At 31.3% G+C, this 15,704-nt stretch overlaps 1 protein-coding gene across 1 annotated transcript in view; it reads left to right on the top strand.

Moving 5' to 3' along the window:
- Positions 1 to 15,283, top strand: part of LOC107172797 (uncharacterized) — a 40,301-nt gene extending 25,018 nt beyond the window's left edge. Inside the window, exons 3-4 of the mRNA XM_089219515.1 lie at positions 2,665 to 3,890; positions 11,753 to 15,283. Of these exons, the coding sequence (XP_089075641.1) occupies positions 2,665 to 3,890; positions 11,753 to 12,643 (2,117 nt within the window). The 3' untranslated portion in view covers positions 12,644 to 15,283. The remainder of the gene's footprint in view (positions 1 to 2,664; positions 3,891 to 11,752) is intronic.
- Positions 15,284 to 15,704: the final 421 nt, after the last annotated feature.

The following is a 15,704-nucleotide window of genomic DNA, read 5'->3' as shown; positions in this document are numbered from 1 at the left end:
ACATTATTAAGAATCTTTGAATAAACTTTTGTAAAAGCGTAAGAAAAACTTTTGAAAACACGTCTTTTAGAGAAAATTCATTTTTTAAATATTCTGAAATGCTTTAAAAAGTGTCGTTAATATTCTGAAAATAAACCAAAGTTATAAAGTTCTCGTTATTTAAAGTGTGTGAAAACTGAAAGAATTGTAAGCGACAGTTACTTTTCCAAAATATATTATTACATTTAAAATTACAAAAAAAATAAATAAATTTAAACTGCTCAGACTGAAAATGTATTATTATTTTTTCGTAGTTTACTCAAATCATATTTTTACAGAAAAAACTCTTAGAAAGACAATAATACTAAAAAATAAAAGTAAATAGAAAGAAGTTTAAACATATAGACGGTAAAACTATTGTTAACGGTAAGCTCATTCACGTGAATAATAATAACAATTTATTTCAATTTAATATCAACAAAAGAAACAAAAACTTGCAAAACTCCATCATCACAAGAACCAAAAAAAATTTTACTTGAAAGTTGAAATACATTTTATATTTGTTCACATAATAATAATATCGTCTCGATCAGATTATAATCTAATATATTATTTTTTCGTCGGTTGGTTGATAAAAAATACTATTTATTATATAATATAATTTTCTAATCACTTATCGGAGTGACTAATAAATAATAATATAGTTTATAATTATTGATTGTTGATTGTTCACCATTGTATTAAAATATCAACTGAGAAAATAATAATAGTATTTATTTTGTCAATGGCTAGGTTTATTTAATTCACATATTATAATTATAAACACACTCGGCACTGAAATGTAAATAATATTTTTATACAATTGCACCATTATCGAGCATTGTCGTTTTTTTATATAACAATTTAACGCATCTGTGTATGGCAACTGTTTCATATCGAATAAAAAACGTGGGTCATTTCGTATATTTATTTTAGATTTAATTTTGCAATTTTAAATTGTTCATAGTAATTATTGATGATTACAGTCATTACAGATCAAATATTATTGTACCAAAAACAATTCTATTTTCTAAAATCATTGATGGAAGATCATAAAAATTATAAAAATGTTACGAAATTGAAAAATAACAGTAGCAATATTCTTTAATGTACTTACCTACGTATGATGTTTTATCCATGTATATAAATATCATGCGTGTTCTCAAAAACCACTTATAAGATTATCTTGATTTGAAATGAAAGTGTACACTGCAAAGCAGATTTTAAGCTTAATTTCTATTCTATAAGTACATTAACAATTTATTGAGTAATTAATTATTATAAATAATGGTAAGATAATAAGCAACGCGTTTGAGATCAACAGATGGCAAGCCATCAGTTAGTAGCGGTTATAAAATTGTTATAAGTCATAAGTTTATCCTCAAACATTTCAAATTTCTAATAAGCCTGATGAATGGCTTTGTGAAAGTGTTATTCTGGCCCCAAAAAATGACACTGTCAAAGTGTCAACATCGTAGACGAAAATATCATTCTATGTTTGAAGCTAATAGAAAAACCTATATTTCTATTGATACATTTTCTGATAAAATTCATGTTGTAGATATTCCTACCGAATTCTTTAATTCTTAAAATTCATCAGGTCTACCACCACACAAATGTAATTTAAAAATAGGTTCTTCTATTATTCTTATATGAAATTTAAATGCTTCCAAAATGTTCAATGAAACCAGATTAAGAGTCTTATCTTTAAAAATAATATTATCAAAACCAAAATTCTTACTGGTGTAGAGAGTGATCAAATCGTAAAATTTTATACATTCCAAGAAAATGAATGATTAAAAATAAATATCCATTCGAGTTCAAACGAGTACAATTTCCCATTAAACTTTATTTTGTAATTTCATCAACAAGAAAACAAAGCACAAGGGCTGCAGTCAGTGAAAGTTGCAGAAATCGACAACGCAGACCCTTGCTTTACTCATGGAAAATTGTATGTTGCTGGCTCCCGTTTGGCTCATAAAAAACTTATTTATGTAAACCCCTAGACAAAAAAATTAATATTATTGTTTGTAGATAAATTTTTAGAAACCCATAAATTAAGTAGTACCTATAAAATAAACAAAATAAGTAAATCTTCTTCATGGGAAACGCCTCGCGGGACAGCTAGATATTGTAATAAGACCAGTTTTTGAACACTTACATTGAAATAGATTTTAAAAATAGGACTTACTACCAAAATTTTATTATAGGCTACGAAGACGGTTGAAAATTTTTAAAATACTTAGTTAATTTGGTCCAGTCATTCACGCATGATGATTATACCTGGTAAATAGTGATTAATTTTTATACGTAAGATAATATTCAAGTACCTAATAATAACAAATTATTTGATAAACTAAAATTTAAATCACAACATAAACCATTGTACCAGTGAACGTAAAAATTATTAAAATAAATATAATTAAATTTGAGATATTTATTAATATTGCTCTAATTTAAAAATTAATGTAAAAATAATAAATATAAAATGAAGATTTACCGAATTTGATCAAAATACAATTTCAAGTCTTTGAAAACCAAAAGTCTCGATACACAATAAACATAGGCATCCATACACGTTAAGCAAACTGTGAGTCCACGATTGCGATAAAATTTTATAATCTCATGTTTGTTTCTTGTTAACAGTGGACGCTGCGGCCGTCGGAGTGGCCGTCGAGGACAAAGTAACGTTATCGTCGAGAAACGAAGCGACAAACCCGTTAAAAGAACCGACGCCCAGTACGCTACAAGGAGCTTTCTTAAGTTCTAACCTGACAGACATTACCAATGGTAGCACCAGCACCCCACCGGCCGAGGTGTCCATCACGTGCACGACCGCGGCTGCACCCCCCGAAACGGTTTGGAACGTGCAGACGGCTGCCGTGGCCACCCTGCCGGTCGATGGACGCAACTTGTCGGTCATCGCCACCAAATCGGAGCCGGCTACTTCTAACAAACCACTGGAATCGTGGACGGACGTCGTTTACACAAGCACCGAACAATCTTCGTCATCGAAGTCATCGCCGTCGTCCGTGGATGACACGACCACTGAAGAAGTGATCGGCGGTGGCGATTACGATCACGACCTGAATAACAAGAATATTGTAGCCAACATGCTAAAGAGCTGGTTTAACCACAAAGACGACCCGACCACGCCAGATGTGGCCACCAACAAGGGATATTATACAATGGCCACAAAATATTTAACCAAGGACGCCGGTAAAGAGAAGGAAAAAGGACCAACGGGTAACAGCATTGCAGAAGAGGAGCCAGGTGCAGCCGCGGTACCGTCGTCCAAGGCGGTTACGGTGGCCGTCGTGGCCGGTAACAAGAGCCTGTTCGAGCGGTGGGACGAGGCGAGTGAGGAACAAGAACGCGTGCTGGAGGACGCTATGCGTTCCGAAGGATCTATGATGGATGACGGTGATGGCGGAGGCAACGGTGGCGGCTCATCGTCGTCAGTGTTGGCCGCCGATCAAAACACGCCCAGCCGGTGGTTCGTGTTACTGTTGTCCGGCAATTCGACCGTGGCGCAGATGCGGCGCACCGATTTCGCAAAGTACCTCAAGCTGAACCTCGCGGCCAGACTGTCATTGGAATACGACGAGATCAAGATAAATCGCGTGTTGGTCGTCCCTCCCCGTCTCATGGTCAACGTAAGCGTCGTACCCGTCTCAGAACGGACCTCGTCAGCCGCTTCTGCGGCCGCTATCGCCGCTGCTGCGTCGTCCTCTTTATCGTCCTGGTCGCCGTCGGCCTCCGACAAGACCGTTGCGGCCATCTCTGATCGGGCGGTCGAGGATGACGACCCTCTGCACAATCTGGTTGAAACCAACGCCACGCTCATGGAACTGTCAGGAGAAGAATATCGGGTTAGTAGAATACAGTTGTACACGCCCCAAATTATACTAGGTAATTGCTGACCAAGGTTGTAACTGAGGGGGGGGGGAGTCTAAGGGTGCGGAATCTCTACGAAATGTCTAAAAGTTAAGTAAAAAATTTTATATTTTTAACGTAAACATATGATAAATGTCCAATATCCAAAAAATAAGTTTTCAATTACGGCCTTGGTCATTAGTTCATTACGTTGATACATTTTAAGAGCATTTGTAGCCTGTTGTTGAAAAGTACATTTTAAAAAATATATTTATTTTATCTGTATAAAATATAATATTATCATATTTTACTGTATTTCTAATAAGAAACGCCCATGGCGGATACCAGTTTTCGTCGGTAAAGTGTCTGGCAACATCTGTTTACCCCCCCCCCCCCCCTAAAGTCCAACAACTGAGTGGTTAAGCCACGCTATTGCGCACAAACGGCCGCCGCGGGCGTTTCTTATTATTTGGAATAAAATATCACATAAAAATATATTTAAATATATTTTACGATGGAATTGTTGAATTCGGACAAAAATAGCCAGTCGGATGTAGATTGTAGAATTTAAATCGACCAGATTATTGTACCATAGGTTTGAAACTGTTTGCGGGTGAATATGCTTAAGGTGGTCTAACTGAATGTGGACTTGTCACGATAAAAGAAAAAAATACAATAGCCTAATACGGTAGGTAGTGTTGCTTTTGGTTGGCATTTACGCCATCGTGAATAACACAACTACCTATGGTATTATAATAGTATATAGATTATTAAGATCGCTAATGTTGTCGCTACATTAAAATTGCTTCCCCCAAAAGTGGTCAGTGACACATTATTTATTTATTTATCCGGAATATACAGCCTTATTTTAGTTAAAATATATTTGTAAGTTACAAATTGTAACTTTAAAACATGCTGTAATATGTGAAGTAGATTCTTTTTCTACGAATTCTGTTCTGAAAAAGTTGTCCAGATTATTTACCCCCGTTGAGCTAGCTTTAACCTAACCTAACCTAGCCAAAAACTATATGTAAAATCTACAAATCTGCCCTTTAAATACAAACATTATAACATCATAATATTATTTTACTGCACTTGCCCTCCAACACTTATACCAACTACAATAATAATTACATTCGAAAGACAAACAAAACTGATTGAAATAAAACTATTTCTATGGTACCGTGAAACTATCGATTTTATTTTTTAACGTGTGTATAATTGTCGTGCATTACGCTTCACTGCTAGCCAATTATTTCGCCGAATTCGAGTCCGCGCCGGCTCGAACGCTGCAGTTAATAATATATATTAAGGTATGTGTGCGTTTGGTTAATACGATTCGGTGTAGTCTTTCTGATCAATACTGCTCGTTTACGCCATCGCCCTGTCTGGCATAGTTATTTTTGATGGAAAAAAAAACTACGATTCTAGACAATTATTATGGCCCAACAAAACACGTTCTATTCCATAAATTTAGAATTTCAAAATATTTTTTGAATAAATATTAATATCAGGTAGTAAAAATTAAAATATTTTATTTTTATGAGAAGAAAAAAATTCACATCGTTAAAATAGATTTAAAAATCGTAACATTTCATTTTAAAGACGGGCCTCATTATGTACAGCAACAACTCCCGCTGTACACAACATAGGATTTTTTTAAAGAATGATATAACATACGATGACGACAATTATAGTGATCCAAAAAACACGTTTGATTCTATACATTTAGAATTTCAAAATTGTTGTATATGATTAAATGTAATTATCAGAAAATTTGTAGTGACAAATATTTCATTTTTATGAGAACAAAAAATATCACATCGTTCAAATAGAATTTTTTTTTTATAATTAAGAAACTTGGTTAGAACCATTATAGTTTCAACAATTCTAAAAAATAGATTTTAAAACCGTAATATTTAATTTAAAAGACGGACCTTTTATACAACAACAACAACTCTTGTCATTTACGCATTCATTTTTTGAAGTGTAATATAATATGATGACGACATTCATACGAACACAACATTCCTAAAATTAAACTATGTATAATATATATGGTATACGCTAATGACGTCATAATATGCAAATTCATTTTTCACCATTGCATTTTCATCATATCGTACTCTATTAAAAAAATAAAATGAAGTGAAATTAAAAACAGTCAACAAGTTAAAAAAAAAAATTATAATATTTATATAAACGTTTAAATAATAATTAACCCTCAAAGGTTTTATGAAGTAGACAGGCTAAAATTAAAACTCGCATTTTAGCTATATGCTAAAAAAAACATAAAAGCGTCCCAAGCATATACATATTATACTGATATTAAAATTATCCGCAGAATTATCTTTTCGAGTACATATACTATACTGCATAGTCAACTGTATTTTATTATAATTTATTCGTAGCTGTATATTTTAATAATTTCATATTTAATCAGTGGGCCCTGGCCCCTGAGTATGTCATTCACTATGGTCAAGTGTTCAGAAACAAATATGCAACCTCCTTAATTCATTTTCAATGTTTTTAATTTAAAAAATAATCTTGACTTATACACAATAAATTCCTTCATCGTAGAACGCCTTAAAAAATGATGAATACATGGAAGTAGGTACTTATATTATTTGTTCCTTAACGACTACGTGTATTATACGTATTAAAGAATTTGCAGTGCCTACGCCAGAAAATGTCCTCACCCCGAATTTGTTTTTTTTTTTTTTAATTTTTGGTAATTTAGATTATAAAAACATTTTCTTTCAAGTATAACTATGATAAATTATTATCTAAGCTGTAATTACAACAAACTTTTTTTTTTGTATAAAGATTTTAAATCCCAGGGTGGTTGGTTACTTTTTAGTACACATTACTTTTTTATACACTTTTTATACATTCCGGCGGAGCGCTAGGCGATATATGCCTGTCATATTCTTAGAAACGTATAAGTGTATAACAATACATTATATAACATTTTAAAATGCTTGTCAATGACGATCATCAGTAATACAATAAAGTAAGTTTTAGTTTGATAAATCTTAGTTAGTTAATTTCAATTTCGAATACATACACCGTTTTTGGTAGGTAGCATTTTACAATGGACTTTTTGAGGGTTTACAGGTTTACTAAAAAGCGTCAAATACATTTGTTTTAATTTGATGGAACACAACAATTCCTGTTTCAATAAAATATATCGCATGTGAACGTACTGCAACAGCCGTCGTGGCCGTTGTGGGACCTAACCTAACCAACTATATACGCACCAGTATTTGTTCGATGAACAAAAGCGTCTAGGATTTGTCAAGTACTATGTACATATATTATAATATATACATATATACGTTTTATGTATTATATACATTATACACGTAGTCTGTTCCGCACTCGACAAATTAATGCTCTCGCTGAGTTATTCGAAATCAACCGACGCGAGCGACCTACTTTACAAAACGGTCCATCTCCACCCTTAATGTGAAAACGCATTATTTTGTCGTGTCACTGGCGCCCGCCATACCGGGATCATACTTCATGTCACTGGCACTGATGTTGCTGACAAAAACAAGAGGACTATAATAATAGTGAGTTGGAAAGGGAGATAGATATAGAGAGAAAGAAAGACAAAGCGAAAGAGAGTGGGAAGAGGGAGTAGACGGGTAGATAGAAAATGAGAAACGAAGGGAGACAGACGGCAAATTGATATAAAGACCACTGCCGTTCCGCTGCTAATGCGTGCCGAGCGTGTACTTGATGGAAATCGAATAAGAAGAACTGCTGCAGAGGGACGACAGAAGCTTCACGGCGAAATCATTTATTTTATTATCGTAGTCTTTTTTTTTTCAAACACCAACGACAGTACTAATAACAATATACAGGGTGACTCGTTGTTCACCTCCATTTTTCTATCTATAATAAATTTATTCAAATTCAAATTTTTAGTAATTTTAAGTACTTATACCTATACTGACTACGCTCTAAAGGAAAATATTTTCAATTGTTTAGGTTTTTATTATTTTTGTGTTATGTATTCGAAATGACTATACAGAGTTTTAAATCATTAAATTCGAATAAATCGGGGGGCTTAAGGCTTTATAGGGTAGTATTTATAATTATGTGTATCGTTTAAACTCTAAACTCCAAAGGTTGCAATATATCGTTAAAATACAATTTCGCAAATATGGTGAAGGTATTCCGAACAAATATAACATTATTCAATCTAATATTATAATATCTGTATAATATAAGCCAAGGCCCGAGGGTAAAGATAATTACTAACATCCGTTTATTAATAAAGTTCCTAACGACAGATGACTTTCAGACAACAGAAATAGTATAATATTAAAAAACGTTTTCGTGTTAATATTAATATCTGAGTCTTAGATAGCTGGATATGTGTTTTATTATTCATAATTCCATACATAAAATATATGATTTTCGTAGAATATCCATCTGAATAAATAAAACATAAAAAAAAAGTTCATATAAATCATATATTTTGCCAAAAATTAGTTGAGATTAATTTTTAACTTACCGACAAATTATTATGTTGTAAAATAATTTAATGCTCCAGAACAGAAGTGTTAACACAAAAATATAACTCTACCGGATATTAAAAAATAAGGTAAATCTAGATTAAAAATATAAACCAATTTAAACCCTCAATAATTTATTTATCTTGAATTAAATTTTATAATACGTTTAAATATTATTTGGATTAATCGTAATATTATTATTGTAGGTATCGTTTATTCGTTTTATATTCTTAAATCAGTATCCGACGTAAATTAAATTGTAATATTAATACAAATTTAAAACCGTGCTATACTAGCTGGTAGCATATGGTGTAATACTACAATGTTACATTATGGTAAATACATTTTATATTATGGTACCTGCTATACGTAGAATATTTAAAATTATTTTTTAATATTTCTGAAATACAAAAGGCATTATTAAAATACTATTTGTATGACGATATACTAAGGCATGTCAGAAAGATTTTATTAAAAACAGAATATAATTCCTCTTGTAATCTGTAGAAAATGCTTGTGCACCGCTGTTTTGTCTATTATACCTCATCACTCTTATAGGTACAAACAAATATACTTATAATAGTGTGTTAAAAATATAGGACTTGAATTTAATTTACAATTTAAAATTATGTCTTATTTAAACGTACATATTATGTAGCTATAGTCTGTATAAAAATTTTAAATTTGTAAATAATAAAAAGATATCCATACCTACTAACTTCATTGAGTTTATATTATTTAAACACAAACATTATAAATTATACATTTCGTAATATCTAGCGCTGTTTCACAAATCACAAAAGATTCATTCAAAATCAGAACAAACAAGAATATATATATATATATTATATATACATATAAAATCTGTAATAAAAATGTATCAATTAGTATTAAGAGGAGGGGGGGGGGTAAATTTGTTGGATTTTTCTTTTTTGTATTTGTATTTTTTTTAATCTTGATGAGATCTCTGGGCCAATTTTGCTTAAGTCAGCGTGGTGGGTTATCAGGAAGTTTTCGGGAGGAGAGGTTTAAATTAGGGGATTTAATGGATTTAATGTGTTTTTGTGAAATGGTTTATAATATTGAGAATCTAGTGAATGAATGGTTGGGATTTTTCGAGATCAGACTGAGGGGAGGATTACTAGCGTATCAGAGGGATTTGTAATGAGGCAAAGGCTAATTGACTGGAATGATTGGAATATTTTAATAATGGATGTATTGGCCATTCCCCATATAAGTGTACTACATTTTTTTTTAAGGATTATGTTGTTTAACTTTCAGGACTTAATCACTGAAATTGACTTTTAATCTTAAATGTATTTTCATATTTTATTTGTTAGGCAATTGGCTATATTGTTGTAAGTATTATGACAATTAGTCTGTTTAGGTATGTGCTTACTATACCTAGTAAAAAGATCAAAATAGTAATACCTAATGTTAAAATATTATTCGGCGCACTTTTAATAGTTATATTTTATGTCTTTGTCGATCACCCAAAAACAAAACAAATAATATGAGAAATAAAGGAGCAAAATCTCTACTGCACTACCGAAACGCTTTGTATTTTAAATTTATTATTTATTTGACTTTGAAAAAACCTTGCAGTAAACATTGTAATATTTCATTCTGAAGTATAGCCAGTATAGATAGGTACTACATATTATTTTTGTTGTACAAGATGATATTATTACAGTGAAACTTCAATTTAACGAAATTTTCAGTTTAACAAATTATTTTAGAGAACCATGAACTTCATTATAAATCATGTGGAAATTCTATTAAATGGATCTCTTTATATTACGTTTTTTTTATTTGTTCTCCATGTGACTTCGTTACACGAAAGGTTCACGGTATATGAGTAAACTCAGAAAGCACCTCGAGAATTGAGCAGACGTCTTTAAACAATTTTAGAGATCATAAATATAAATATAAATATATATAATAATGTATAATATATTATATTATTATTATTATTATATTAATATATATATATTATTCTATATTATATATAATATATAAATATATATATAAAATATAAATATATATATAAATTTTATAAATCATAGACTATATTCTCTATCTATCTTTAAAAATATTTTTTTCTCAAATTAAAATGTTTGTTTAAAATTTCCAATTTCTTGTATACCTATCATTTAACACCGTAAAAATGTAAAAAACATTACTACATTATTTTAATTTTTTGTTTTTAAATTCCATACAATAAATATTACTGAGCCCACCGAGAAAACTGGTAATTAAAAACAATACCCGAGGAAAAAATAACCATGGAAAAACTATCCTGTATACCCACTGATAAAAATACCCGTGGAAATAATACCCATGAAAATAATATAATAATATAATAATTTTATTATTATAAATTATATAAAATTATAGGTGATAATTTGTATTCAGAAAAATTACATAATAATGGTTAAAAAAGATCAGACTTATATAGAGGTATATTATATTATATTTATAATTATTATTTACAGTTAAAATTCTAACTCGTAAAAAAAAAAACTGGTACCTATTATTCAAATAATACATAACCATTGCAAATAATATTATCGGGTCACTTTAGGCCTATGTTGTCGTGGGTATATGTACAATTAAAAAAAATATATAATATATATTATGGGAATTCAATTAACGATAATTGATCACTTACGACAGCATACACGACATTTTAGTACGTTTTTTAAAATTGATTATAATATTAATAATTATTAACATTCGTTTATTATTTTATAAAAGTTGCCAAATTATTATTACTTTTACTATGACAAATGTTATTTTATACAACTGAATTCAATTTTTTTAATTCACTCAAAATAATATCAAATATGAATATAGGTAGGTACTTTTTATTTAAATGTACCTGTTAATATGTTGTTTATAATAATAATTATTATTTTTTAATGTATTATTTCCTTGGATATTTTTTCTATCGGGTATTATTTCCTAGGGTATTTTTTCTATCGAGTATTACTTCCTAGGGTATTTTTTCTTTCGGGTATTATTTGCTCCTTGCTCGGGCATTTTTTTCGTGGGTATTTCTTCCCCGGGTAATTTTTCCTAGATTCGAGAAAACTCGTGCGAGGATCCAGGAGTTCCTACCATATTATAAATTAAATATTTATAATTATAATTAATTACATGCTAGGACATTGATTGTAGCAAAAAAGTTTAAATTAATTATAAGTCATAATAGTTATAACATAATGCAGATATGATGACATCTGTGTTATCGTATATTCTCGTACTTTAATAATTTGATGATAAAAATAACAATGTTTATTTATTTTTTCGGTGGATCACGCTGTCTGTAGGTGGAGAGATTCATGTCACTGAAATCGCAAAAGCCACAATCGATGGAAGAGACGTCGGCCGTGGTGAGTGACCGGCACGCGGACATCGACTTCTTCATATACGCCACAGTGGGCCCGCTGTGCTTCATCGTCGTGCTCGGATTCTTGTTGCTGACGCTGTACAAGTACGTGCGCAAACATCCGGTCCAGTGGCCGTGGACACGCAAGTTCCGGCAACCGTCGTTCTGGCCTGGTGGTGAACATCAGCACCGCCACCGTCGGATGACGGACGAGTGCGGCGGCAGCGGATGCGATTTTGGAGCGTCGTCTTCGATCGACGACCAAACGTCCGGCGGTGGTGGCTCGGTGAACGTCATCTATTCGGGCGAGTTTGAGCAGAGCCAACAGCAACAGCTGTCCGGTTCGTGGTTGGACGACGCTAGTTTCGTGCCTGACGATAGTCTAGACAGGATACGCACACCTACGCTGCGGCGGACGGTCCCGCCCAAGAATAAGACGTTCACGGACATGCTACAGCAGTGTAGCGACGGTGACGGCGGTGACATCACTGGCGTCGGTGTTGGTGCCACGGGCGGCGGTGGAGGCATCGATGGAGGCCCCGGCCAACATCTGCACCGTCACCGGTCGTCGCGGGATGGACAGTGCGCGGCCGCCGTGCATCACGCGCAGAGTCCCCGCCTCAGCCGGGACAACAAGCTGCGCATTTTGGGATGTAAACAGTCATGTCTGCTGCTCCCCGCCGTACAACCGGTGGCCGCCGAAAAAATGACGGCGACGACAACAACAACAACAACGACAATGTCAACTCCATCGCCGCCTCCACCACTGTTGGCACCGCTGTCCCCGCCCCAACCGCCGGCGTCACCGGTCGCAGGAGGCCGACAGCCCTGAACGCGTACCCGCTGAACAACATCAGGGTATACAACAACACGCGTGTATTCAGGGCGTTTATAGAATGTCGGTCGGGATAAAATGGATCCTGATAACAACCTAACCGTGGTTAAGTGCTCGTTTTTCCACACACTCTTTCCGAAAATTTACAAAACGCATAAACGTGTGTTTATTAAAACATACATGTATACATAAAAAATGGTTAGGGGTTAGTCGTTTTTGATTCTTACACACACACTCGAGAAACGTCTCGAATATATTTCAGTCGTCAGAGGACAATATTATAAATATATATGATAAACTATTTTAATATAATAATATTATTTTTGATGTTTTTGGTGACATTAGGTATACGTCGTATTATGCAATGGCACTGAATTCCGTTATCCGCACGAATGCAATAATTTTATAATACCCTACCTAAAATATAAGTGCATTTAATATTTTATTGTCATATACCATATTACTATGTGTACATTATAATTGTTGTGACGTAACCACGTAACATAATATTAATATAATATTCATATTTTCATGATTATTTTTATTATAATTGCTATTATTGGTAGAGTCACTAAAATCGAAAAATGCACCTGAGACGAAACGTAAATATATATATATATAATATAAATAATAATTATAATAATTGATTTTCGTACGATATCGACCATATAATATTATAAATGCTAATAGCATTTAATGTGGAATCATAAATTATTAAGAATTTCAAGACAAATAAAAAAAAAAATTATAAATACCAACATACCACACAGTTTATATATATAAATATAGTAAACAATACATTACCTATATGTACTTATTAATTATAATTACTCTGTTTTATTACGATTATTACATAATATTTTATACATCAATGGTCTATAATAATATGATGTGTATACAATATATAATTAATGACTCGCGTTAGATTCGTTTCGATTTTTACTTTTTAGCTACCTACCCGTTTATGATAATCTCCCCGATACCACAAAATTAAATTTACTATATGCTGCAGCTTATAATAACGTGTGCGTACGACTAAAATTGTATGCTCGTCGTTAAGACATAGACTGTATTGTCTGTATACGTTTGGCGTACTATTGTTGTAATGATATTATTGTCTTGTCCAGATAAATTAGTTTTGCATTATAAATAAGCCAGAAAAAATAAATGCTTCGTAATAGGTATTTATATTACACTCAGATATATATATATATATATATATAGTAAACTTAAGGCTGTATAATAATCGGTACATATAGAGAGTCACCATAATATAATATAATTATTAAGTCTTCGTCAATATTTTTAGAATATAATTAGTAATGAGCCAAAAACAATTATAAGCCATTATTACTATACTTGGTATTCACTGACTTGTTTTCTTTATTGTACATATATCGAGCAATAAACACATATTATCTAGTTAGATTATTATAAATAATTATCTGTACTCAATCTTGTGCAATATTTCTTTTATCATTGAAGATGCATCGTGACAAAGAGTGCGTAGATCGTATAAAAAAATGAATACGATAGTTTTTTTTTCTTATTTGTTAGATAAATTCGATGTGTATAGAGCGATACCAAAACCGTTTACAAAAAGAATTAGAGCAAATAACAGTATTACTATCAACTAAAACGTACCCCTAGACTTAACGTTATACCTACTAAAACATAACATTATAATATTATTCAATTTACATAATAATATTTATATTTATTTACTGATAATAGGTATTTATATGAATTGAGTAAGAATTAAGTATTAGTTATCTAAACTATTTAACTATGTGTATAGTGTATACCTTTACTAGCTTTAGCTAACGAAAATCAGACAATATTCACACAATAATCATTAATAACGATTTCGATGTTGTATCGTTTCAATTGTGTAGTATAAAATAGAAAAAGTAGTTGTGTCTGCACGTTAAATTAATTTGTATAACAATGATATTATAACACATACAGTCGAGTACTCAATTTTTTTTTTTTGTATACCTATGTGTAAGAATATTTCTATTTTTTTGTTTCGTTTTGTAAATGTGATTTGATTTATAATTCGATGAACGCTAAATAATATATTATATATTGATTAGTGATAAATACAATGTATATAAAAACTTATTTATACATTATTGTAGTTGAGAACTCGTTAAGAATTTAAACTTCTTATACTTCTATACGTCGAGATAAGTCTTAAAATATTCTATAATTTTTTTTCCATCTCATGATTATTAGTTCAATAGACGATTTATACCATAAAACATTGTATCTGTCTTCCTCCTCTTTTTTGTTTGATAATAAAATCTATAATTTTAATAATTTTTAATCGTATAGAGTGTAATATTATTATACAGTGGTTGCCAAGAGCTACGCGTACCTATTTGTAGTTTTGATATTATAATATACAAATTATTATATTCCTGGACGATGTGAACGATTTTTATTGTGTATGTTTTCATCATCCGTGTTGTTTTAATTTTTAAATTTTATTAGTTAATTTTATTAGTTAATATATTTTAAATTTATAAATTTTATGTAAACATTATACATAGTTAGTTGTGATTTGTTTCCGCAGATTAATCATAAATGTATTAAACTATTATATTATAATCAATAAAATCGATATTAATAATATTGAATTGTCTATTAACTAAACGTGTATAGAGTATAGAATAATTACGAATTATATGGTTGATAATACTCGTACAATATATTGTGTGTGATGAGTCATCGCTCACATCATTAATTACTATTACAGAAGTACTAATAAGTACTATTATTAACTTATTATTTATATAATTTAATTTTATAAATGTATAATAGGAGTTAATAAATTTCCTATACACACATTAAACTCTGCAGGTACGAATTGTTTCAAAAAACCTAAATTGTTTGATACTCATCCAGATCGAGTCTTGACAAAACGAAAAATATCACTCAACGGGACATCGCTTGTATTTTAGTAATTTGTTTATCTTCCCGTACATAGAGTGGATAGAAACTAACTAAGGAACTATATTATAGTATGCATTACTATTAGTAGTGTGCATTACCA

Source organism: Diuraphis noxia, unplaced genomic scaffold (genome assembly GCF_037042655.1).
Source record: "Diuraphis noxia isolate RWA-SAM2 unplaced genomic scaffold, SU_Dnox_SAM2 contig0002, whole genome shotgun sequence".
Taxonomy (NCBI): Eukaryota; Metazoa; Arthropoda; class Insecta; order Hemiptera; family Aphididae; genus Diuraphis; species Diuraphis noxia.
Note: the sequence above shows the minus strand (reverse complement) of the source record. Positions and strands in the feature narration are given on the sequence as shown.